At 39.0% G+C, this 26,464-nt stretch overlaps 1 protein-coding gene across 3 annotated transcripts in view; it reads right to left on the reverse strand.

The window, feature by feature from the left end:
* The window catches only part of pde8a (phosphodiesterase 8A), a 60,918-nt gene that overhangs the window by 6,564 nt on the left and 27,890 nt on the right, over positions 1 to 26,464 (reverse strand). For all 3 annotated transcript variants that reach the window (XM_032559875.1, XM_032559876.1, XM_032559877.1), the window contains 17 exons: positions 19,543 to 19,599; positions 14,113 to 14,303; positions 12,323 to 12,379; positions 12,032 to 12,086; positions 11,694 to 11,782; positions 10,612 to 10,690; positions 10,168 to 10,308; positions 9,588 to 9,676; positions 9,451 to 9,502; positions 9,317 to 9,359; positions 7,454 to 7,531; positions 7,201 to 7,271; positions 5,294 to 5,458; positions 3,564 to 3,612; positions 3,311 to 3,446; positions 3,008 to 3,206; positions 785 to 1,002 (listed from right to left, as the gene is read on the reverse strand). In XM_032559875.1, coding sequence (XP_032415766.1) covers positions 785 to 1,002; positions 3,008 to 3,206; positions 3,311 to 3,446; positions 3,564 to 3,612; positions 5,294 to 5,458; positions 7,201 to 7,271; positions 7,454 to 7,531; positions 9,317 to 9,359; positions 9,451 to 9,502; positions 9,588 to 9,676; positions 10,168 to 10,308; positions 10,612 to 10,690; positions 11,694 to 11,782; positions 12,032 to 12,086; positions 12,323 to 12,379; positions 14,113 to 14,303; positions 19,543 to 19,599 — 1,769 coding nt within the window. The remainder of the gene's footprint in view (positions 1 to 784; positions 1,003 to 3,007; positions 3,207 to 3,310; positions 3,447 to 3,563; positions 3,613 to 5,293; positions 5,459 to 7,200; positions 7,272 to 7,453; positions 7,532 to 9,316; positions 9,360 to 9,450; positions 9,503 to 9,587; positions 9,677 to 10,167; positions 10,309 to 10,611; positions 10,691 to 11,693; positions 11,783 to 12,031; positions 12,087 to 12,322; positions 12,380 to 14,112; positions 14,304 to 19,542; positions 19,600 to 26,464) is intronic.

The following is a 26,464-nucleotide window of genomic DNA, read 5'->3' on the forward strand; positions in this document are numbered from 1 at the left end:
TAGTCCATAAGAACTTGAACTTTATTCAAATAACTCTTTTATGATGTTCTGCTTTCTTGTGATGCAACCATGGAGAAACTTCATGTCTATATAAGATCCCTCTAAAAAAACAAAAAAAAAACAATAAAAAACAACTCCATCTTTTCTGATGTGTAAAGAAATCTTTTACAGGAATTTTTGGAAATGCAAAGAATTGTGAATCTATCTATTTTTCAAAACTTGTGATTTTGTAAAAAAAAAAAAAAACTCTCTTAACGCAATATTTTTTTCCCCCCACTGAATGGTTGTGGTTAAATTAAAGGTTGAATTTATCTAAACTTTTCAGTTTTAGAATAACTAATGACAAATTCATTTTAAGGCCTTCATACAGCTTTACAGTGAGATGTGACAATAAATAAATCATCAGATCTAGATTTAATATCTAGATGAGAAAACCTGAAATATTTTATCTGATTTTAATATTGTTACACCTCTGATACATGGATGGCATTACAACACTACACCTGAACTTGTGATTTTTTTGAAGAAAAAGTCTGAAGCATTTTCTTTTTTGTGATATCATTAGGAGGCAAATACAAATACTCCCTCGACAGGGTGTGGATTAACCCTTTTAAATTTAGCATGAGTAGAAAAAAAAACTAAATCTGGAGATTTTTTTTTCTTTAAAGAGTTGTGTGGCTTTTATTTATTTGTATCTGAGCAGAAAAATCTGTATGTTTTTGATTGTAGAACTTTAAAAAAATGCATCTTTGAGATAATCTCTGATTATAACACATCTCCTTACCTTTCTATGTGTTTGAAGATGTTGCACTTGTCATCTCTGGTGGTGAGCTGGAAGGCCAGAGCAGCATGGTGGCTCTCTAGCACAGCTGTGTCGTTGTAGAGAATGGCCAGCTCACTTCCTGCGTTACACAGGAAGCTGTTTGTGCGGCCCGGGTGGTCAACATCGTGCACGGTGGCGGCAATCAGAGCAGCCACTTCATCAATGGGATCCAAACTTTGCTGTCAGGACAAGCAAGTTTTGAAAAATGGATATTAAAGACTGAGAATAAAACACTTTACTATCTTTGAAACTAAAGGTGATGATTTAAACCAAAACCGAGGACAGAATCACTTTACTCAACAGTTATGCTGCAGGCAGTGGTTATGTGCAGGTCAGCGGTTCTGCTAAATAAGGCAGTAGCTTTTCTTTTTCTTTATCAAAGAACATTTGACTATAGCACAATTGTCCATTTGGGCACACATTCAAAAATAATAGCAGCATTTAAGTTCTTAAAGTGCAAGTGGTCTGTAAAGCACAAGTGATCTTCCACACAAACGTTGACCTATGGAATTCCTGGGACTCATTAACCTCGTGTGATGTAACTTCACAGTTCACCGGCTAAAGCCCTGAGAGATCACTGGGTTGAGATCAGAAATAGATGTTTTGGTAATCGGCTTAACGAGTCCCAAACGTCAACACGTTACTGAACCACTGACACACTTGGGCAAAACTGTGACTCTCTAGGATTGAGAAGAAACTGATGAACCGTTATATCCACATTACCTTGTTCTGGCAGCCCCAATAATACAGTATGCAGCATTTAGGTATAAAATAGGTTACCACTGACACAACATGTAAAGTGCATACAGTGGCTTGCAAAAGCTGAATGCCACCTAAATTCACACTATAACTACAATGTCAATATATTTCATTGGGATTTTTATATGATATGGGGGTTGTTTTTAATCACCATCCACATGCAGAGATCCATATTTCTGCCCAGGACAGCTTCCCTTCAGCAGGAACAGATTCTATATTTCTGTTGAAAATAAGCATCCCCACACCATGATGCTGCCACTGCCATGTGTCATGGGAACTGCTGCGCTCAGAGTGATACGAGGAATCAGTTTTCCACCACCCATTAAATTTTGCATGTTGGCAAAAAGGTTTTAATTCAGATCTCATCTGACAAGAATGCCTTCTGCTACATGTTTGACTCGTTCAACAAACTCTGAAAGGGAATTTTCTGACCTTCTATTAACAGTCGCTTTCTTCTTGCTACTTTGTGGAGTAGACATTATCACAGTTTTCCTTCCTCGTAGGCTTGAAGATGTGCCATACTCTTCATTTTTAGATGATGGATAGAACAGAGTCCTGTGAGATGCTCCAACTCTGCTCTTTGCACTTTTTGATGCAGCTTGAACATTTATGTTCTCTAACAAACCTCAGATCTATACTGTACAGCTGAATTTAAACTGCAAAGAAATTGCACACTACACACACTACTTTGTGTCGGCACATTACAAAAACCCCCAAAAAACATCACATATTAAACACACTGAAAGTTGTAGTCGTAGCATTGCAAAACGTAAAAAACGTTTACGGGATATGAATACTTTCACAATTTACTAAATAAAAATAGTTTTAAGCCACTAACTAATGCATTTAGTTTCCAAGTAGCCTGATGTGAGTATAACAGAATATTATGCAGACTATGAAGGATAAGGACCTGGCAAACAAAATGAAGCATCAGGCCTAAATGACAACTTACAACATAGGAGAAAATAATTGCGTTAACTCTTATGACACGTTTTTAGCACCCTGATCCTCTGAGAATCCCTCTGTTGGTGCAGAAAAAAAAAACAACTTTTATGGAAAACTGTTATCTTTGGTAATTTTCATAGATGCAACTACAAAAATGGAAACAGATGACTTGCAAAAAAGTCCATAAATATCCCATTTGAAATGTTGAGTAAGCAGCCAAAGTCCAAGAAAAACTTTACAAGACTTCCAGAAAGCCTGAATGTCTCAAGATGACTTTAAGCCATTAACAGAAAGCCAGACTCTTTAAATAAACAACTTCAAGAAATGAAAGCTGGTTCAAAACTTCTACACAACACTCCACTACATTTCAAGAAAAGCATCGACTTTTTAACTCACATGATTTTGTATTATTATTTAAAAATAAAAAAAAAGATAACCTCGGAATTATGTGCATTCAGAATGTTATATTTCCCATTTTACCTTCACCCTCTCCTTGGAGAGAAAATATGCCGTAGCATGCAGGACGTCAGCCGCATGGGTGGAGTTGTGGTAGGAGTTGCTGGAGTGGTAGTTGGCTTCAATCACTTGCAGCCAGGAGCGCAACGTAGCTTCAGGGCAGTTTAAAAACTCGCACACTCCGAAGCGGGAGAAAATCTTGAGGCCCAAGAAGGTCAAAGGCCTGCAGGAGGATTTAGGGCAGCTGGTTAACAAACCGTCAGTGGGAAAACTCTTTCCACAACAGGAAAACACCTGTGGTCATCCTTTAAGATTGGGAGGTCTCACCGTTTCATGGTCGCAGCCTCCAAGCTAAAGATGTCAAAGTCCCACGAGTCTTCAGTTTCCATTGTCTGGGCGATCCGAGGGGGGATGTCGTTTAATGACAGAGGGGTCGCCAGGTGACTTGGCAGATGGTGGGGCTCTGCGAGCAAAATAAAAATAAAAATAGGAGAAAAAAAACAACAACTTAGCAAACAAAGCAGAGGGAAAGGCAACCCGGTAAAGTTTTGGTTGCGGTCAACCGTTTCTGTAAACTCACGCTTTGTGGCGAGGATGTATTCGTTTCCTGACAGTCTGCGTATACCATCCTGTTCAGAGGAGAAACAAGAAGGGAAGCTTTAGTTTGGCTTTTCTGTAACCATTAGATTAGGGGTTCAGCTCAGAGGGAAGATCATCAGCACAAACTATGGAAGGAGGATCACTCCAGAAGCCAGTGTAGCCCCTTCTGAGACATTAAGGGTAATCATACCAGATATAATACAGAGCTCTTCATGCAGCCCAATGATACAATCATCAGTTTCGTGAACTCTGACAGTGGAGTCAGGAATGACACCGTGATTATTTATGACTGTATGGTAACCAATCTACAGCAAATTATTTAACTTGGTCATTTCTCTTCCTTTGGGGATTCCTGTATGTTGTTACAGCAAATGGGGCTTATCAGAGGGAAAACGGGGCCTCACCCAATTAATCAACCAAGCAGAGGGAAGTGTAATGATCAGACTCTCTAAGGACTGTGACTCATACCAGCTGGGTGTAACAGACGGCTTGTTAAGAATTTCGACATCAAGAGAAACAATCATGACTTTTCTAGTGCTTGTTGGGTCTGAAATTTTTAAAATGTATTTTAACATTAGAATTCCCAGATGTTTGAACTTTCAAAGAAAAGCTCTTCCAAATTGGATTCCTAATTGAAAAATCCAAAGTACAAGCACTAAATAAATCAAGGTTTCTATGTGAAATGAATGTGGTTAATACTGCAGACATAAAGCACTTAAAAAGGGGAAAAAAGTCTCATCTGAACAGTTCCCATTCAATAAAATATGTACAAAAGACGTTAAAGAAAATATGAACTAAAAAAAACAAACGTATTTAGATATTTGGGTTCTGATAAAGTTGACCGGTGTGCTGTATGTTATGTTGGTTTTCTGTCAGACTTGTTCCGCACAGCACAGGTTACAGTACACACTGGGTGTTGGTGAGTGCATGGGTGTGTGTCACAATGGGAAATGTTTACTTCACAAGTGCAAAAGGAAGAGGAGACTGGCTCATCTTTGACCCATGCATTGTCTCGTGGTGCTGCTGCCCCAGTACTATTTTAGGACTTTTTCTCCCAAAAAAAAAGAAAAGAGAGAGAGAGAGAGAGAGACGGCTGCCCTTTATTTTTTTCAATCTTCACTTGATCAACTTGATTCTACCACGTGAGCTCAGACAAACCGCCTGGAGTAACTCTGGCTTTTATCGCTTCTACCGAACAAATCTTCTTTGGGATGGACAAGCACCTCTCTACCGTTGCTTTGTCACAGAGGAGTTCATGTAAAAGTAAAGCCGTGCGTGTTCATCTGGTCCAAAGAACAGGATGTTTCTGGGCCTGTGGTTGTGGAGAGGAAAACGAGTGTTGCTGGGTGTATGTGTGCAGAGACAGAGGGAGAGAGAAAGGGCGGGGTGGGCTTTCCTCTCCAGCCTACAGGAGCACAAAGGACAATCTAACACTTCCTCTGGGTTTGTTGCCAAGACTGCCAACTTGGCACTACTTCTTGTTCTTCACCACTAGTGTCTGGTAATCTTTCTTTGCCTCCTCCTCTTTGGAAATAATTAAAAAAAAAAAATCACACACTCATAATATTATTATTATTACTAGATCACAGATGTTTCAGTAGGAGTCAGGTTGTGTACAAGAACATTTTCAGTTCGTGCCCCAGAAAAACGGCGCTGCCGCTTACCAAGTGTGATGATGACTGAGAATCTACACCAGTGTTTGGTACTCACCGTCATCAGCCCCCCGACGAGGTCGCTGGTGTGTGGATCTTCATCCTTGGTGCCCAGCTGTGGAGAGTACAGCTCTGTGGTCCTCAGGATTTCCAGCACCCGATCTAAGGCCTCTGCCACAGGCATGGGGCTGCTTTCCTGTGCTTGGTTTATGATGTTTATAACCTGATTGAGAAGAGAAAAACAGTCATATTAGTTGGAACAGTGCAAGAAATACTAAAGCAGACTGAAAACATCAGAATGTTTTAATTTTCTGGCTGTACTGCAGAAACAAAATTGGCAAAAACAGAGCCAAAAAACACACTCCAGCCAGCACCACTATCCAGCATGTGGGTCATTTAAAGCCTTTGGACTCTGGCTACAAACAGCCCGTTCCTGCTGTTTCACGCAAGGAGAAAAAGGGCATAAAATACAGCTGAGCACCCATGGAAAAACCACAACGTCCCCCCGCAGCAAAAAGATTCCAGTGTTTCATTGGTAACTTTCCTATTTTTTATCCCACATGTTTTTTTGTTGTTTTTACTTTGTATGTTGCTGAGTAAACATGTCGGTTCATTCCTGTGACTCCTCAGAGCTGATGCTGCTAACTTGTGAGGCAGGAAGGAACAGGCAGTTGTTGACATATAGATGATCAATAATATTTTCAGAAAAAGCGTCACGCCTCCTGCACAGACAGGGGAACCGCTAATTCTGACTGCAAACGAGGACGTCTCAGTTTTAATTATCAGAAAAATGCTGATGCTTCTAAATATGTGGCCTGGACTAAACTAAAAGAAATAGCAGCTACAGATATCTGGGGGGAAAACAAAACAACAAAACCTTATTACGTATTAAATAAGCACATGAAATTTGGCTGAGAATAAAGAAATAAAAATCCCATGAGCCCAAGGTAGGGTGCCAAAAGTCTGCAGTGTTTTTTTTAAAATGTTCTTACTAATATCTCCTTGCATATTATACTGATCAACCTCTTTTTAAAGCTGATTGAATAAGGCTTTTCTTTTCAGAACAACCACAGACCTGCAAAATATTCTTCCAAATGTTGCTCATTTGGGATTTATTCAAATGTCAGATTTCTATCCCTTTTGTAATCTGAGCTACAGGTGCCAGTTGTATTGGAAATTAAAAAAAAGAGAAAAAACCCTTTAAAATTTCCAGGGAAGCACAAAAAACCTATTTTTTAAATAAAAAGCTAAAACATTATTTCCAGCTCTTAAATAGATAAATTGCTAACTAAGCTAAAAAAAAAAAAAAAAACAACATATAAAGATGTGTATCCTTTTATAACCAACATGCATTCTCTCAAAAAAGCCTGAAAAGTAACGTCGGCTCTAACAATGGGCACCAATGGCAAGGTCATCAAAGCATGGACTAAAACACAAATTTGAACTAATTTGCTTGCGCACACCTCCCCCCCCAACACACACACACACACGCACACACACACACCCCCACACGCACACACACACACACACGCACACACACAGCCAGCGGTCGTATCTCTGCTCTAATCTCCAGAGGACGACACCCACAGGGATCAACTGCACAGTCAAATGATACAGCAGAAGAACCGCAGTGTGTCATATGACCCCCTCCCTGGGGACTTGCGCTGCGTTGGACCATCCAAGCTACACAAACCGCTCAAAACGGCGGGCCATTCCGATCCAACATGCTCCTACTTGTCTTGTGCATGAAATGTGGCATTTTATCAACCCATCTCCACTTGAAACAGCCAGTGTGTCGGCGTTTATGCGCGCGTGTGTGACTTCTACACTCCATTTCGGTCGTGGTACTAAAAGCGCTCATGGCCTTTTTAGCACTTTTAGAGTACAAGTGTGTAGTCATGAGACAGTAAGAGATAATCATATGACGGAGGCTAGGAGGGACGGAGGGGACTGGGATGAACCCACCTTGGTGATGGGAGCCTCTATCGTCATGGAGTGAATTCGGGCCATTGAGGAGTGTCTTCTCTGTGAGCTACCTGTTAGGATGGAAGAGGGAACGTCTTCAACGACAAAATAAAGAGCACATTTTCCAGCCATGCCCTAATTAACGTGTTGCGTGTATCCAAACAACGCGCAACACAAACACAAACAGCTGGGCAGGTTTTGTAAGCTGACAAAAAGCAGAGTGTTTCCATCATCCATCTCCCTTCACTCTCACCATCGCTCCCCCGAGACGTTATGGATTTGACATCCAGAGAGCCTTTCCTCCGGTCTTTGTGCTTACAAGATTGTATATCTGGAGGAGGGAAAACACTTTGCGTTATTTACATCAGCACATGTAGTTCACATGCTTTGTTTGCACATCACCATGTCTTTACATAACTGAGCAGGATGTAGCCGTTTTTTGTGTGTGTGTGTGTTTTGCTTCTCATAAGCTTGGTGTGAAGATGATTTCTGTGTACATATGGATAATACATATATATGTACTTTTTTTCCTGTTTGGCAAATGGCAGCGGTGACAAACTTAAAACAGAATAACTAAACCAAACTAAGCAAACCTGAAGTAAACTAGAAGGTTTTTGCTTCGCAAGAACCTGGTGTTATTCCGTCTTGTGTCTTTAGAAATGACTAAAAGCCGTTAACTACATGTTTTTAATATATGGACAAAAAACCTTTCAGACAAAAGTTTCATCAAAGAGTGCAGAGAACATTTATTTGTCTTGTTTATTGTTTTTTTGTTGTTTTTTTTAATTTGCAAAGAAAATTTAAGAAAAAAAATTTACCAGTCAGTATATTTATTTAGAGAGAAACTATAAGTACTAAATCACTAACATTCATAAAATAAATGTAAATGGTGCATGTGGAGTTACCATGAAGTATATTAAAAATTATACAAAAATATATTTTGAAAACTTTATACAGCATTACTGAGTCAGATGAGTAAACTGTAGTTTACATTTTGTATTTCTGACAGTTTTGACAGAACAATCAGTTCTGCTGTAATGGAAGTCTTACTCTCAACAATTTTACAGAAAATGAAACTTTTCTTTGTTTTCTTGAGCATTCAGACAAACCTTTTATGGTCATCTGGCTTTTCATTAAAGAAAAAGAACAGAAATGACAACAAATAGTAATTGAGTTTTGTGATTTGTTTATGCACACAGGCATAATTAAAGAGTAAGCACTGAAAAAAGCGCAAATTAAATGAAATGATACCAAACATACGGCAACTGGTAACGAAATAAAAACAATAGGAATTAATATGACCAGCAGGATATAGAGATTTTAGCAGGTGAGGCTTGAATTCTGATCAGACACCACAAGGTGAAAAGGTGCCGCAGAGGAAACGGAGTGAGATTTAGTGCACTGGGACAACATTTAAAGCTCCAGAAACAAACAGAACAGAGCCGCTGACGCAAACCGACGAGAGATACCATCCCTGTTTACTTGTCGGACGTCGAGCAGCAGAGTTTTGAAATCAGTCACAGCTACGGCTTCTTTTTGCATTTGATGCCACAGTGCAGCGGGAAACAATAGACAACATCAAAGTACTTTTTCCAAGGCCCACTAAAAGCGAGATTAAAGTTATTTCAAGGCTATTTCTCAGCGAGCTGAACCTGACATAACCACTGACTGTCATTTCTTACATGGTTTTAAACCCAGTGCAAGTGTGTCCTAAGTTATTTGATGTAAAATAAGAATAAGAATGGTGCTAGGATCTTCAAAAATAAAGAATAAATATGTCATCATCTAATCCTGCTGTACAAAAATGGAAATATTTTCAAGATGAAATTGTGGCGTGAGCTTTTACATTTCAGATTCATTTTCAAAGTTTCTAAATTCAAAAATATATAAATAACTTACTGATTAATTTTACATTTATTTATTTATTTATTACATATTTAGGGGACAAGTATTTATTTATTACGCTTATTTTTTGGGGGGTTTGTGACATTTATTTATTTATTACATTATGTAAGTAAATAAATAAATAAATCTTTGTGAACAGCTACCACAAAGAGCTTAGGAGAAGTCTTAAAAGTCTGATATTTATAGAAACATATTAACTTAAGAATCTCACCTGTTTGTGACTCTGCCTGCACACGTTCAGTGGATTTATCACTCTGCACAGACAAATGAGAAAGACACATTGACACATGCAAACAAAATAAACCCTTCTCATTGTTTACTACTTAGCAAAACTGCCAATCTCACCTTATTATTATCATTTAAAGGCCTGTTGATAGACACATAGTGTCTGATTTTTCTGTGGAGGACAAAGGCACAACGTTACATCCGCTAAAACAAAACGGTGTGATGAACGGAGGTGATTTATTCTCCAGCTCACTCACCCTCCCTGTCCAATCACAGGTGTGATTTTCACATTTTGCTGAATGTTGTCTCCATTCTTCTTTTTGGCATAATAAATCCCCTGCCACTCCTGGAACATAACACAACAGGCCGACGGACCCTTTGTAAAACACAATAGGCCGATGGACTTGTAAGCTTGACAACATACGATTGAAAAAAATGAAAAGTGAAAAGTTGAAAGTGTCCCGTTTGTGTGCAACAGGTGGTGAAGACGGAGCAGGTCAGAGAATGGCGACTCACTTTAATGGAGAGAGCGAACGCAACTGGAGTCCAGCGCGCTCGTTTCATGTCCACCCCCTCCCACCCGCAGATTAAAAAGACCCTTCCTGCTGTTAGGCTGTCTGGGATTGACCTTTGCGCTCGGTGTGGTGAGATTACTGCACATGAAACGGCGCTGCTGGATGACCAGCGGCGCAGGCTGACGGAGCACGTGCATGCAGGGATGCAGATATCTGGGGTGCTTACACAAGTGATGCGATTGCGAAGCAACGTGCACCGGAGACAGCTACAGATGTACAGGGGGCTGATAAAGGATGGGGAATTGTGAAGAGCACACGTTACCTTTCCTTTTCGTATACAGGAGTTAATCGTTTCAAGGAGATCAGGCTTATTCTTCTCGCTTTTAGGCACTTCTATTATTTCCTTCCCTACTAGCTCGCCTTGTTGGTAGCCCATAATGGACTCGTAGGCAGGATTCACATACTGCAAAGGCAGGGAAAGAAAAGTGATGAGTTCAGGCACAGTTACCTACCGTTTCTTAATTAACTGAAGAAAAGAAGCAAAAAAAAAGTAGACATTTTCAGCTCATTAGATTAAGAAGAAAACATCCTGAACACACAAGCTGCAGTGTTTTGTGACCATTTAAATGACAGAATCTACTATTACTCCTGAATGAGATCCCAAGACATAAACAGGAGCTAAAAAAAAGGGTCTGAGCAGAACAAAGGGAGAGAATGAAACACACACACATGGTTGGAGGGGAAAACAAATGAAATAAATCCCCACCTGAATTACTTGATCTTCAGAAGTGATCTCGATGGCGTCTTGGCTTTGTTCCAGAGCTGTGAAAATGGCATTACTAGCCCTGGTAGGGAAAGAAAAGAAACATCAAGACATTAATGTTGGATCATATTTTAAGACATGAAGTTAGAATTATTCATACCTCTGGCACATTTGTGTTGTTTTTTTTTTCAATTTAACCAAATAGTTTGTTTCTGATAGGAAACAATAAGTGTACAAATGAGTATTAATTTAGTAAAAAAAACATGTAAAATATTATTTCTGTTCTTCACAATATTCAATAAGAAACTGAATATTGGCTGCATGTCACCCTTCTTATAACTGCTGAGCAGCTGTTTACATGTTTCCACTGATAATTTAACCATTTCTCTTTGCCAAAGGTTTAAGGTTGGAAGCCTCGTCTCCACCAACGTAATCTTCAGTTTCTTTATCAGATTCAAGTCAGGACACTTCAAACAGATAATGTTACTGCCAGTCAGAGGAAACATGTTGGTAAAAATGGAAAGGTTACTCCAGAACTAAATCTGTTAGGAGTGTGAATAATTTTGTGTTCAACTGTAGAAAAGTTAAAAATGCATAAAAAAAGCTTTAAAGCTGAAAAACATTCTCCATTAGCTTTATTTTAGTGAAACATTTCACAAGCTGCATGTCGCTGCATTATTATAAATAGATAGGTTTTGTTTTACAAATTTTTTTTATCATTATATATTGTATGATGTGGGGTGTTTGTGTTTTTTTTCTTTTGTCTAAGCACATCATGTTAGAGTATTTTTCAATTGAACCAATCAGAAATATGTCAACTTAAATGCACAGCACTTGCAGCATTTGTGTTATACTTACTGTAATCCAAGAGATTCATTCAGCAGTATTATGAGAGTTAGAGTATTAAAAAAAAGCATCTTTGCAACTGCAGACTATTTTCTTTTGTCTGTGTGTCCAAGGATGTGGGGTTAGGAGGCGTGTGTGTGCGTGTGCATTGAGGTGTAGAAAGCTTAAGCGTGATAAGCAAACTTCACCACTGATATAGAGCTCAACTACAATGTAGCGTAATTGGAAGCATGACTCACCTCAGTTTGAACTGTGCCCGCACCTCTCCGTGCTCCAGCTGTAGCAGCTCGTTGTAGCAGGCCATCAAATTGACATTTTCCACATACCTCTAAGAGTCAGAGCAACACAGGCCAGTCAAAAGTGGATAAATAAAACCTACAATATGCAATGCTAATCCACGTATTGGCAAGTGGGTACATTCTCAAAACAAACCAAAAAAGAGGGACCCGGGGAGAGTATCATCAATAACTTTCATTTCCCATGGAAAAAAATAAATCATCAGCTGCAGACCTGATTCTTATCAGTGGAAAACCACGTTTTCAGGCAGAATAAAATACACTGTGTCCTTTAAGCTTACCCTATTAAAGCCAGCATTGATCAGCGGCATCACAGAGGCTTCCTCTCTGTCTGGCCTTAGAAAAAAAAAAAAAAAAAAAAAACAAACACGAAAAACACGTTAGAAGCAAAGCAGTATATGATAAATGCTTGTTTAGAGAACATCTGAGGGTTGCTACAGATGACAGGCTGCAGGCATACACATTACATTTCCATCTTTTTTTTTTTCTTCACCAACATTTCCCCCCTAATCACGAGCTACCAATGGGGGCAATAAAAAAAAAAGAAGAAAAAGAAGAAAGCAAACATGTACCTTTTCACGACGGCGACTATCACAGTGTTTTCTGAGGAGTTGACCGCTCTAATTGACCTGAATGTAAACAGAGGGAGCCTTTTTAGCAAGCGAGTGAGGCGGTTGGAAAAGCCTGTGGCATCAAATCAATGTATTTTCAGTTTTTCACGCTCCGATTCTCATAGGCAGGCAGAGCCCAGAGGTGGAGCTCTGCGAGCGGTGCCGAGGCCTCTGAAAGAATGCAGTGTACAGGGCCGCTCGTCTGCCTGCGGTTTCCCCCAGCCAGTGGTCATAAAGGCCCTTTAGTGCCCCCAACTAGAGCCTGAGCGTGTACACTGAACATATGGATCGGCCAAAGATGAATAGGGTTAACATACCGTCCGGGCATGGCAAATGAATGTTTGTAAATGCACTTTTGGTTTGCGCCGAGGCTAAAGATAGACGGTGGTACGGGCCAGGCACCGCTCGTTACTCGGCGACATAAATCCACAAGGTAGAGAGCGAAGAAAAATCAGCCGGCCGTTCACCACAGATAATGAGAAGCACGGCCATGTGGACTGAAACTCATAAACGTTGTGCTACAGCTGGTCCCTTCGAGGTCACCTGGCATGTGTTGGATCACGAGCCCTGAATCAGATGAGTTGTAAAGTTGAATTAGGAGAAGGGATGCACCGATACACCTTTTTTCACTTCTGATACCGATACAGAGGTTTGGTATCTTTAGTATCGGCCAGTACTGAAAAACAGTGCTGGACTAACTTAAAAAGTTTCCTTTTTTTTTTTTTTTTTTAAACACAACCACAAACATTTGTGATTGTGTACTCAATCACAAATGTATTTGATAACTCTACAACAGTACAGCACACTTAAATACACCAATTGATTCAAATTGGTGTATTTATGATTCAAATTGGTTAAAAATGTAAAAACAAGGCAACTTTAATTTGTTCAATCAGTGCAATTAACAGTAAACCAGCCAATGTAAAATAAATAACAAAGAACTTGAAACCGACAAAAGCAACAGGTTGACAACCTTTTTCAAATATGTAGAAAATAAACTGCGACAAACCTTTGTACTAATATGATTCAGAAAGTGCAATTAGGAATTCTAAAATAATTCAAAATAAATAAAGCCCGACATCGCTCAGAGCACAAAGCATAGATCTAGACTGAAAACATATGTCCTTATGGATCAGGCACACTGTTAACGATACGCGATCTGGAATTATTTTCATTATCAAGATCAATACATATATTATTATTTTTTTACCCCTCCAGTGGGTCTTTTGTGGGCTCTAGTGTCCCTTATATGAAAGTAGGCTGACAGGAAAGGGGGAAGGAGAGAGGAGAAGACATGCAGCAAATGTCGTCGGGTCCGGGAATCGAACCCACGACAGCCGCGTCGAGGACTCAAGGCCTCCAGACGTGGGTCGTGCTATCCCCTACGCCACCACAGCACGTCCCGATACATATATTAATATCGGATTGGTGCATTCCTATTTAGGATACCACTAAAGCTCATTAAAAAAAACAACCAAAGGAAATAATTCCCAGAATTCAATTTTGTTTTCAATATTTTCCTTATATTAGCTGAATGAGACTATCATAGTTACAAAAATTAAACCAATAATCACAAATGAAACAACTCGGTTGAATGTAAACTTGAGTAAATCTTTCAGACGTCCTTTTTAAAAACAGAAATATTCTCCACAATGTCGGGTTTTCATTTGATTAAACCAGAGGCGTGCAGTTCAAAGGTGTCAGGTTTAAAGGATGCATAATTACAGCAGAGATAAGAGAGCTTGCCTTACCGGCACAGTGCTTCAGCGTCAAAGTGTCTGGAATGTCTGTGGTCAATGATGACGAGGTCGTGAAGCTTCTCTGAGAAGCATTCGAGAGCGAATTCAGGCGTCCGCACCATGCTGCACCTGTAGTTGGCCTTCTCACATGCCCAGCAGAAGCCATTGCTTTGACTGTCCTCTTTGGCAAAAACTAAAAGTACCTGGAAGACAGGAAATGACAGAGGATATGCGGATTAAACGTGGGTTTATTTATTTAAATAAGATCTCCTGTAAGTTCTGACCTGTATTTTTTTTTAGAAAGGCATCCACAAAGACATGCATCTTTCACATTTATTGCAACACCTTGCAAAAACGCCCTAATGTGTGTATTTTATTTAACTGCAGTAGCTAAATCTCATACTGAAAGATCCCAGCCTCTCAATGCCAGTCAGTCTTTTTAGAACGGGGGAAAATCACAGCAATATATTTACTTTATTTATTCTATTTTTGTTGTTGTTTATTTTACTTTATTGATCTTAGTTTGCTAAAATTCCTGGTCCTTCTAGTAGTTTATGTAAAATCAAAAAAATGTAAGTAGAGTCTGGACATAACTTGAAAGTTTCTTGCTTGCAATATTTAAATTTCGGAATAATATGAGAACATTCAATGTCAGATTTGTGTTGATCTTCTTAAGTCAGGAAATGGCAATAGGTCAAGGCATAATTAAAACATTACTACCATTAAATCAACCTCATTATCTAGATAATGTTGTGAAATGATAGGCATTATACATATTATAGTTTATTATCATAATATAAGCAAGGCCATGTAAACATGTAGTCATTTATTTGACAGTAGTTTAAGCTGTACTGTGAAAATGCCAAATTTATTTAAAAAGCACATTGAAAAAAACGAATCAAAAGTAGACCAAAGTGTCATTAAAATAAAAAAGTAAATAAATACTGTAAGTTCAGATAAATAAAAAAACAATGACTGTAAAATAGAAAAATCTTTGCATACAGTGACGCAAAAATGTAATAAATAAATAAAAAATTAGGTTGCACTATGACAGCATGTGTGTTTTTATAACATTTCTGGACATATCTTAAAATAACTTAAATCACACACATGTATGACATCAGGACCACAGGATTAGAAACTCATTACTTTGTCTTGTACATACATTGTAAGTACTGTAAATCAGACAGTTAGACAGACAGTAAAACTGATTGCCAGATCTCAATTCAACAATCAGTTTGATGATCTTGACTGTTGAAAAAGAAGGTTATTGCAGTTCATGAGCCTCAAAAGAACTTAGAAAGAAAATTCAAAACAACTTTCAACAAGTTTAGGTCTGTCTGTCCAAGCAAGTTCAGTCTATAAAAGCAGAAGACGCCGTTAAAAACCCAAAATCTCATTACAGGGCACACTGCAGTCTTGCAATTCCTTCTTGAACACTAAGTGGACTAAGACCAGGACTTCTGGAATAATGTTTGTGGAAATTTGAACTGGATTATTTGGACACCAGAACAGAGAAGTTTGGCATAAACCTAAAAAAAAAAAAAATACTAGTATAAAAAAGTTTCATGCAAACTATGAAGGACAGAGGTGAAAGTGTGATGGTTTGGGGATTCTCATCAACAGTAGGAGGTAGCCAGCTCACCATTATTTGAATACACCAAAATGTATGTATTGTATCCAATCATGTTTGGATACAATAATACTACTACAATAATAGTACATAGTAACGTCTCTTTAACACACTGAAATGACGCTTTGGAGAACAGTGGGGATATGCAGAAATAATAATGAGTTTTATTTCCACTTGAATTAGAAATGGACAAGTTCAAAGTTAGAAAAATGTAATAAAACTAAAATTTAGGCTCATAACACGTACGGCCTGCACATGTACAAAAAAGCACTAAATATTAAACAAGAGGAGCACACCGACGTCTTCACAGTCTCTGTTTCTGAGCAAGATCCTTAAGAGTTTAAATCCACAAAATGAAGATAAATATATGTTGGTATTGGCTCATATTGTTAATGGCAGCCAGAACCACAACAATTAAATCCCAGTGGTTTTCCCACAAGCAACAGGACAAAGGCATCATGAGCTATTCTGTGTTTCTGGGACAACCAAAGCCAAAACGTCTCCATGTTAGTATGGATCCCTGTACGTCCAAGAGAAACTGGCTGGTTGACTAGTGTGTTCCTAAAAGTTAGCTCCAGAAAAAACAGGAAGCCAAAAAAAAAAAAACTCCTTCAAAATTATATTTAGTATGCATATATGCATTTTATCTCCAGGCAGCTAGGATTTTCACCAACGTACACAGCTTTAATTTGGCAGTAACTCTAAAGACTAACAGACAATCTGCAACAATAGAGAAGTTAGTTATTCCATTCAAGTAGCAGCAGAAAGAACAAAGTTCTTCCTCCAAGAATATTTCATACTTCAAAATACCTCAAGCGCAGAATGTGGCTTCTATGGAAGACTGGCAAGTTTGTTGCATTGTTGAAAGAAAGCCAGAGGAGTTCCCTCCAAGTTATGTAGGAGACACAGAAAACAATGAAGGACAACCAGTGACAAATTATCAAGCCGTGTCAGGTATTTCCTGGGGATTCCATGTTTTGTGGCTGCTGCTGGCACTAATTCCCCATTTTCTTCCTACTTGACTTGACCATGAGCACTTTCAATACTCTCAATCGTGTTGTTTAATCTGACATTTTGCAGTGTGACATGGGTAATGCATAGATGGCACAGTATGTTAAAAGTCCTGTATGATCTTTACAAATCACACATTGTGAGCGAGGCCAGACATTGTGAACATGTCATCTACTCCGTGAAAAATCGATGCGATAAACACCATCCTCACCGTGGCACAGAGGTGGGAGCATCATTGGGGATGATTTTCTTTAGATGGACAGTGAAGGCTGTCAGAATGGGGCAAATTACAGGGTAAAGCTGAAATGAAATCTGTAAGAAGCTGTAAAAATTAAGCATGGAGGCAGAGGTACAATGAAAGTTTAGACTGATGCGTTTTCAGGTCTTAGAAAGACTTCAACCTTAGTCTAAGTAAGAGTCTCTGGCAAGGCTTTAAAAGAGCTGATCACAAATGTTCACCATCCACCATTCACAATGAAAATCTGATCTGAACCCATTTTGAGAAGAAAAACTGGCAAATATTTCAGTCTCCAGATGTCCAAAGTTTATAGAGAGGCAATTTCTCAGCTGAAATTGCAGGAAAAAAAATGACTCAACTCACTTAAATAGGAGGCTGCGTAGAAACAAAGGCCACATTTTTAGATTTTTTATCACCAAAAGACTTAGAAAACCACGGTCACCTTTCTAGCTCAAAGTTTATTACTCAGATTTGAAGATTTTTTTTTGTGTCACTTTTACTTGTAAAATGACTTGTCTAAATCACTTACTGAATGTGTGGTAATCTGATCTCATGGTTTGATTAGCCGAGATGACTATGTGCAGCTCACAGCCGCTGCGTTCCTGCTCGTTCGCGCTTGTCATTCTATAATCAGCCTACGATTTGACCCGCGGGCCCGTAGCGAACGGCCCCAGATTGATTGGGCTTAGCTCTTATTCCTGTGCGTCACAAGTTTTATAGTCCGCTGTGATGATCTATGGCACAGTTAGTCAAGGCAGCCTTGACTGGCTGGAGCCCGTCTTCCCCTACCCTCACCCCAACCAAGGCTACATCTGAAAGTGCTGCTGCAGCAACCATCAAGCCAGCCATTGAGAGCGAGCTCCCTCTCTGCCACCACGCTTCCAAGCAACCCCCACCTCCACTCCCACTTCTCCCCCCGTCTCTCCCTCCGCCTTCCCTTCAGTTGCGTAAATACTGGACAGGAGATTTAGGCCCGCCTCCCGGAGCGGTGCTGCACTAAGAGTAGATTCATGAGTCACTCTCTCAAACAGACGTCATCTCCGACTGTTGGCAGGCAGCAGAGTGAATGTAAAGAAGAGGAAGCTTGTTCTGCACGTTTAAGTTTGCGTCGCACCTGTGAGGTTGAGTCAGGACAGAAGGGGACAATTTCAGCTCGACTGGCGTAGCATTTAGCTCAAAGTCGACAGAAGTAGCGAATGCGTCTGTCTGACGGAGGTGTTGCAAATGTAAACCATATTCCACATACTGTAGGAGTATTTTCCCTACAAGCAGCAATAAGTGCACAGGTCGTAAATACATCACCTCAGATTCCTGCAACTATGTTCGGTACGCACGGGGGAATTAGATCAGAATTCCACATTGGGATGTTGGGAGGAGAGTCAACATTCCCCCAGAGGTGGTGGACCTGGGTATTGAGGCCAAGATCAGATCAGACAGATCCACCGTGTTGTAACGTGAAAATACATATGTATCTCTAACTTTCAAAAGGCACAATGAAGGAGAAAAGTGCTCAAGAGCGAGGAAAGTCACAGAAAGAGAAGGTTGGAGAGCATTTGGCAGCACCTGATTATGCCGTTTAAACAACATTATGGCTGAAAAGAGGCATAAGGGCCAGCCTGATCCTGTGAGGCGAGAGAAACGAGGAGGAGGTCATGACAGGATCAGCTGTGAGTGACAAAAACAGGAAGGGGATATCTCTCTACCTCGTTTTCCTACCGTGGCCAAACTCAAGTGCATCAAACAATGAGGCTGAGTCTGTGCACTCACAATACACGGAGCGTTAATTCAGATGGTTTCATTCTCAAAAATACCCCCAGTTGTGTTGGAGTGACAATGTACAGAGTTTAACACTAGCTGTTTTATCTCCCCCCGGTAAACAATCAAAAAGAAAAGAAGGTTCCAAAATGGGGAAAAATCCTTTTATAACCTCATTCACATGACAAAGACAAGTACATTTTTACATTTTAACCTTGTAAATTTTAGGTAGAAACTTCTAATATATTCTTGAATCAAGGATTAATGGGAAATATTTCCTACAAATTTGGATTTTCCCGTTTTCACACACAGCAGAAGCGGGACATGCTGCTGGAACAAACTGTATCTTGAGAGAACGTCAGAGAAGATCCAGCCTGCGGTGACGAAACTGCTGATCCTCTGCAGTTCTCCAGAATGTGTATTGTTCATTATGGTATGTTCCCAGTCTCAAATATTTGGCCCCGTTGCCTTGACAGCGCCAATGCTGCGTAGCACACAACACGTCCATTAACGGCTGAAATTGCCTCCTCTTCGGTGAATGCGTGCATGTTCCTTAGAGAGGTGTGGCATTTTGAAGATATTCGAGATTTATTGTAACTCCAAACAAAAGCTGTTTTTCAATACTAATCCTTAAAGAAACACAACAAAGTACTGACAGCCATACCAAGTTTAGCTCTAATGCTCAGCAATCGGCTGCTGATGGATGCAGGCATAGACCATCGACTGAAGCACTCCTGGTGTTGCCTTCGGGCTTGTATGCATAAAAGTATCACTCAAACGCATGTCGAGCATTGTTTCACAGTACCTGAAGTGGGTCTTTAAATAGCTTCATTGGTCCAAACTGCACCTCTGTTAATGTGGTCTGAAAAATAAAAAGAAAACAAGGGTTAGAAACAAAACAGTTGAGAAATTTCACATGAAATGTCTTCTTTTATTAGTTTAGAGGTTGACTGGAGTTTACAAATCACAGTGACAAAAATCATTCCTTTTCACCTGACCTGTATAAAATCTGAAAAAGCTGAAGGAAAGCAAACTGCATAAAACACAGACAAACAGGAAATATAATTTAATTTTCTTTAGGCTGACAGAAAAATCCAACTTAGATGGAATTTGAGATGATTACTGCCAATTTCACTAAATATGCAAACAGAAAAGATACCCAATTAAATAGCTGGGTTCAATGACATAAAATACAGATGACATATGATGCACAGGTTGATGTTTTTATCCACAGTAAGCAGCTTGTTGTGTCTAATTTTTGTTCTGTTATTTCAACTTAAGTCATTGAGCAAACAGAGAGAGTTTTTGAGGAAGATTGTGTGAGTAATCATCTCAGTCTTAAGAGAAAAGGAGAGTATATTTTGGTTTAGACACTAATGTCTCAAGCAGTTGAATAACATGAAATTATAGTTGTGTACAATATTACCCAACATGTGGGTCTTTACAATGCAAACAGCCAAGTTTGCCCTTCATCCAAGAAAATAATTTGTCAAGAGCTCCAAACCCAACCTAGTCCTTGTTTATGTCCTTCTGTCTAGAACATGGTAATGTTATGGTTAAATTAAAGAGCGACCATCTTGTTTCTATTTTTAGGTATTCGACTACAGGAAACAACCCAAGCTTTGCAAAAAACAGAATGAATAAATTATATTAAATTCCTAATTTATGTAAAATGAAGGAGAAAAAAAACGTAGTCATAACCCAAATGGCACAAAAAAGTGAAAAATGACAACAAAAGAAAACTATGGCTATTGGCTAGAATTTGCAACGCAGCCAATCAAAATGCGCCTTTTTTTTTCTTTTGGTACTGATTGACTGTATCCCCAAGAGTGGAGAGCAGGAAGACCATCGGAGTTCCCATTGTGGGTATTAATGCTTTTTAAGGTAGATTTGGTGTTGGAATAATTAAAATAGTTAGCTGCATATGTTAAAATAGGTAAGCTGTAAGTACCAAACTGTCTAAAGTTATGATTTAAAATTGGTCTCTGCTACGTTAGTAACCTTCAGTGATCAGTGGAACTCCTCCGGCTTCAGCCAAAATACACCTGAATCATTCAAACTATTTTTCTTTGTTGATTCTTGTTTTTTATTTGTTTTATGATAGTCTACTGTTTTCTGCTGTATAATGTTCTAATGTTTTCTCAGGAAGGTTGTCGAAAATGACAATTTGGTCTCAACATACTTAAATAAAGGTTAAATCAAATAATAAAAAATAAAATAAAGCATTGATCTTTTCTATTAAAACAAGTATAAAAAGAAGCTAAAGTCAAAACGTGAAAGAAATTTGAAATCTTGAAGAAATAATCAACACATTAAAATATAATAGGAATGTCTAGTTTACTAGAACTAAGTATTTTAGAAATCTTTACTTATATGAGACATTACTAAATGAAGCAGTTATTGCATTCTCTTATTCCCTCAAAAACAAAAACTTTATGAAAATCCAATGACTTTGTGAGCGCTTCTATCACACAGACATACACAGTAGCTGCTTTCTACACCATTCAGCTGATTAAAAAAAGAAAACTGACAAGTAAACCGTGTGAACAGAGGTGAAATCTTGCTGAAGCCCAAAGAAATGCTGGATCCTTGCATTCATCTTCTAAAAGTGACTTTGAGTTGCATTACCCACTGAAACCTTCCAGCAGAGACACAAACGCACACCCATGGCAACTGCACTCCCAGACGGCAGTGAAGCAGAGTTACACATTCAACATCACACTGAGGAACAGAACAAAGAGCCCAGATCTACGACCCGGACTCAAAACTCAAGCACAGTTCACTTAGGAATGCTTCACAATTCTTTGATTAAGACAACTAAAAAAAAATTGTAAACGTTACTCTTGGAGGGCTGTTTTTCACTTATACATTATATAATATTTCATATTATTTAATCACCATTGCACACTGCATTTATATACAAAATAAAAGCACTGCAACAAGCCTCTAATTTTTTTTAACCTCATGAAAACAAATTACTTTATGAAAAAAAAATTTTTTTTTAATTGTGGCTTTTAAATGCTACATATTTTAAAACTGAAGCCAAAGGATCCCCGTTATCAAAGGTAACATTAAAATGATGCTGACACTCAATCAGCACATCCCTGATTGGGTGGCAACCATTTCTTAAAGTACCGGTATTTCGATTTCTTTTCACTGCACAAATGACAACTAACAAATCAAGAAAACACACACAAATTTCTAACTGCTTTGACTTTCCCTTTGAAAGAACACTTTTATTCTGTCAGCATATGATTTGGCTTCCTTCCTCCTAAATGGAACCCGGGGTTAGTAGCCATCGCAACCAAAGCCCCTCATGGGCCACCGTCCCTCCAGAATTCCTCCTCTCCGTAAACAATCTACACATGTGAGGGGGAGCACAGAGAGGAATTTCAGAGCGTTCCAGGGCCGCAGCAAATCGGTTCTTGCTAAATTGTAAGCCTTTAGAAAACTCTGTGAAACAACAAAGAGGCGGGGGGGAAAGGGCGGGCAGGGAGCAGGGGTGGCGGGGCAGATTAGCCCTCGGTTGTAGCCAAATTTACGTCATCCTGACACAGGGCTGTTTGTTGAAGTTGTCTTCAAACAAGGAGTATGGAATCAGGATGGCTACAAGCTGGTGCTCAGAGATCATCTGATGTTCGAACAGACTCGAGGACCTGGTCGCATGATAGCCTCATGTTTATGGAAGACATGCTACAAGTGTTAGAAAAATGGCAATGATGGGACTGAAATGGAACTGGTGTGGAGGAAAATTCCACAGGAGAACTTGACTAGGAGAACCTGATGTTCTTTCCAAAATTAGTGATGAATGTTTGAGTTTTGCTTCAGTGATAATGAAAGAATCCAACTGTTTGTAACACTGTGTTTTACACTGTCATGAGATAAGTTTATTTGGTTCTTCATTCAAGTTAAAGTTCAACCCTGCAAAACTTTAAGTCTGCTTTTTTGGCTCTTAATTCTTTGGTCTTTGAGTTTTGATCTGCTACCAGCAGCACCTCCAAGCTTGTACTGGTATTCTCTCACCAAACTCTGGGTCTGCGCCAAGGTCTTAGTTCTAGTAAAACATACGTAGAATACTTTCAAAGAGAAACAATTGATTCCGCATCATGCCAGGAAGTGTTTGGTGAAGGCAGTGTGATGGGTGTGGAGCCAAGATTCATAATCATTTAAGGCAATTTCATTGAAAAGCGATATCAATATGAGATTTTGCCAATGGTTATAATTCCATCTCTCTCCTCTTATGGACCAACTCCATCTTCCAAGATGCCAATAATCAGAGACTCGCACCGTCTAGCCATCTTGCAGACCTGACCTTAATCCTATTGAACACTTAAGTTGGTGTTATTCTGGTTTTTATGCCAGACTGACCAACAGAACCGCTTTCTCTGACTGAGTGATGTTATACCATCCCAGCACTGTGTGACCAGCATGAGAGGAAGTACCAGACTGTTGTGGATGTGTATGGTTCTTCAACACACTAAAGAGACACCTATTTGCTAACTGAATAAATTGTTAAATTGCCAATATGTTTGGTCTCCACTAACTTCAATCATCTAAGTCAAACTGTGCAAAGCAAGAATCAGCAGCAGAATAAATGGTTTTACCTTGGAAGAGAGGTTTTGACAAGACTTTCAACCCACATAAATAAACTTATGTGGGTCCTTACAAATGTGGCATCATTTAACAGGGAACAAAAGATGTGTTTTGAATCATTCAGTTTGATTCATTTGTTACATCTGAGTAAATACAGTAAGCTTTTTTAGAAAAAGAGTGACCCCAAAGCGTTTTTTATTGGAGAGAACCAGTAAATTATTTCCCTTTTTTTTTCTCAATCAAGCCTTGCAAAATTATGCAACAGCAATTTGAAAAGAAAAAAGACCCATTTAATAATACAATCTGATCGTTTCTGTGTTCGTTTATCTTGTTTTATGGAGCAAGCTGTGGCTACCTGGAAGTGTCAGATAAACTGGCGATCTTATGCTGATATCTTCAGTGAACAACATTTTTTTTAAAAGTTCTGACCTTCTTAATTTATTCAGACTCAACAAATAACTTTCTGGTCTCAAAACACTGCATTGCAGCCAGGCAACTTTTGCAAGCAGTGCTAACACAAAAGAATATTATGTAAAAGCTGTATGTCGGGGGAGTTGGTGGAGGACAGGACCTTGACATATTGAGTTTGGCCACAAAGCCTCCAGCTAACTTCAGCCTAGCAAGAGCAGTGCACAACACATTACTGTCTCCATGCAGGAAGACTACTCTCTCTGACTGACAAAGACACAGCCAATCAAACTGCAGCAGAGGTTGTGTAACTTGTATAGCAGGCTTGACACACACAAACTCGCTCATGCAAAAACGGAGCTAAAGCAGTCTGCCGTCGTCGTAAGGAAACATATAGTACACACACACACACGCACCCCTACACACTGCAATGAATCATTCAGCCAGGCTTTTGCTGTCCAGCATTCAACTAGAGGCAAAACCAAGCAAGGAAAGTGAAAGAGCAAGTAGGCCATGGAGGCGAGAAGCACGGACATGGTGTGAATGCCTACGTAATACCCGTGCCATCCTCCTACTATGTTGCTGAGTTATACCAGTCACACCAGGGATTGCACTCTCTACTTGTGTCTTTGTGTGGACAGAGCCACTTGTTAATAAGGCAATAAGTTTGAGAAGCAGCAGGAAATGTTGGCTTGTTGCATCTGAGGTCAGTGAATGATAGCCTCACTGACAAAAGTTACTTAAAACATAAAGAGGTTTGTCTTTATTGATACCATAACGTCTCTGTCTCATGAGAATAAGCTCACATGCTGTTAAATTTCTATTTAAAAACATAATATATTACTATATACATAAAGTCTACATTTAAATTACAACTTTAAAGCTGTTCTCTAATTTGATGTTTTTGGTTTAAAAGTGTGAATGCATGTGAGCCTTTAAAATATATGCTGGTTTAACACAAGATACAGTTTTGGTTCTGTGCAACAAAGTGATTTTAAAACGTTGCACAATGTAAATGTTGCACAAATAACCTGCTTTCAAACTTTTGATATTCAGAGATAATGGGCCAGTAGAGTATGCTAAAACTAGCAGCGGAGCTGTTAAAACAAGCAGTAATCATACTCTGGCAGGGTTTTGATATATTAAAATCAAGCTTCGTACCTCCAGTAAAGCAGGCATAAACTGGCAAATCTTGGCAAATGCTAGACTCACTGGAAGAATACCAAAAGGTTCAAGGCTTTAACTTTTGAAGTAAGTTGCTGTGGCCTACTCTGAGTAGGGTGGACGTTGGATAGATCTCAGTTACTTCTGAATACAGGGAAAGAGTAAATTTTTTTGAGCAATTAACAAAAGGAAAGTCTTTTTTGGTTCTTTTGATAACAGCCAATGCAAACCCAAAATTCTGTTTCTCAAAAAGAAATGAATTGTACATAGACAGAGAAGAAAATAAAGTTTATTTAACATAGCTTACTGTGAAGTATGTTCATGTGCTGGATGGTATATTCATGAAATAATCAGCCTGGAGTCCTTTTGCTGTTAATAATCTATATATATATATATATGAAGACTTAATTGAATCCAAGCTTCAAGCCTCTTAACTCAGTCACCTTCACAAAAACGAAAAATAATAAAGAATGTTCAAGAACAAACCACGAGCAACAAATTTTGAATAAGAAACAACTGGAAGACCATTAATAATAAAATGGTCTTCCATTTAAATAAAAGAAGAGCCCATGGCAGAAAGTTTGGGGGAATCTAGGAAAAGCTTTCAATTTTAGAAACATTTCACCACGTGTCAAGCATGGCTGTAGTATCATCATGCTGCTGGCCTGTTTCACTCCAAAGGGGAACTAGCAAATTCTACAAAGGGGATCACATAACGAGGGAACACTATCTCCAAATTCTTCACATGCACTTAAAATGAACAAACAGACAGCTCATTTGAAACAGTTGGGTTTTCAAAAAGGACAATGATCCCAAACACACGCCATAAGTGGTTTTGTAATGGATGAAGCGGGTTAAAAGTGAGCCTTTGGAATGGCTCTGACCTCAGACCTATTAAAAATGTATGGGTATGCTTTAAAGCTGTCTGTTCCAGGAAACTAACCAGTTCAAATGGGGCTCACCAATTCGTTCTGGAAGAGTTGTTAAAAAATGTAGTTTGCTATAAGACATTTATTAAAATACTAGTGGGGATGTAGACATGAACGTACTTAGCATAAAGTGGACATTTGGGTTTGGTTAATAATTGCATTGCTATAACAATGGTTCTTAGCAACAAATCTTGTACTGCTGGAAAGCTTTTTTTAATTTCCCATTAGGTGGGGCCACTTTTGTAAGGAAAAGGCAATTGTGGGTTGAGCAGCAGAGTTAAGATTGTAGGTTGTGCCCATAAAAAAAAACCCTGTCAAATCTTCTCTACCAACACCAAACAGCCTACTCTGCTGTTGACTCTTCCTTAGGGTTGTTTCGTTAGATTGATGAACAAACAAAGCATTTTGACAATTTAGGCATTGACTTATTGAACAAACAGGGGCCCTACTGCCATACAAGAGCCATATTCAACCACAACAGCTTGGAGACTTGTCCTTTAGCTGGTTACCAGTTGATCACACTGCTTCCACCAAAAGCTGTGGACCAACATACTCTGCTTTGCTTAACCCACAAATCCATTTTCTTACAAATGCAGAACCAATTAAAATGGAAATAAGTAAGTTTTACAACAG

The sequence above is a fragment of the Xiphophorus hellerii genome, chromosome 4 (genome assembly GCF_003331165.1).
Source record: "Xiphophorus hellerii strain 12219 chromosome 4, Xiphophorus_hellerii-4.1, whole genome shotgun sequence".
Lineage (NCBI taxonomy): Eukaryota > Metazoa > Chordata > Actinopteri > Cyprinodontiformes > Poeciliidae > Xiphophorus > Xiphophorus hellerii.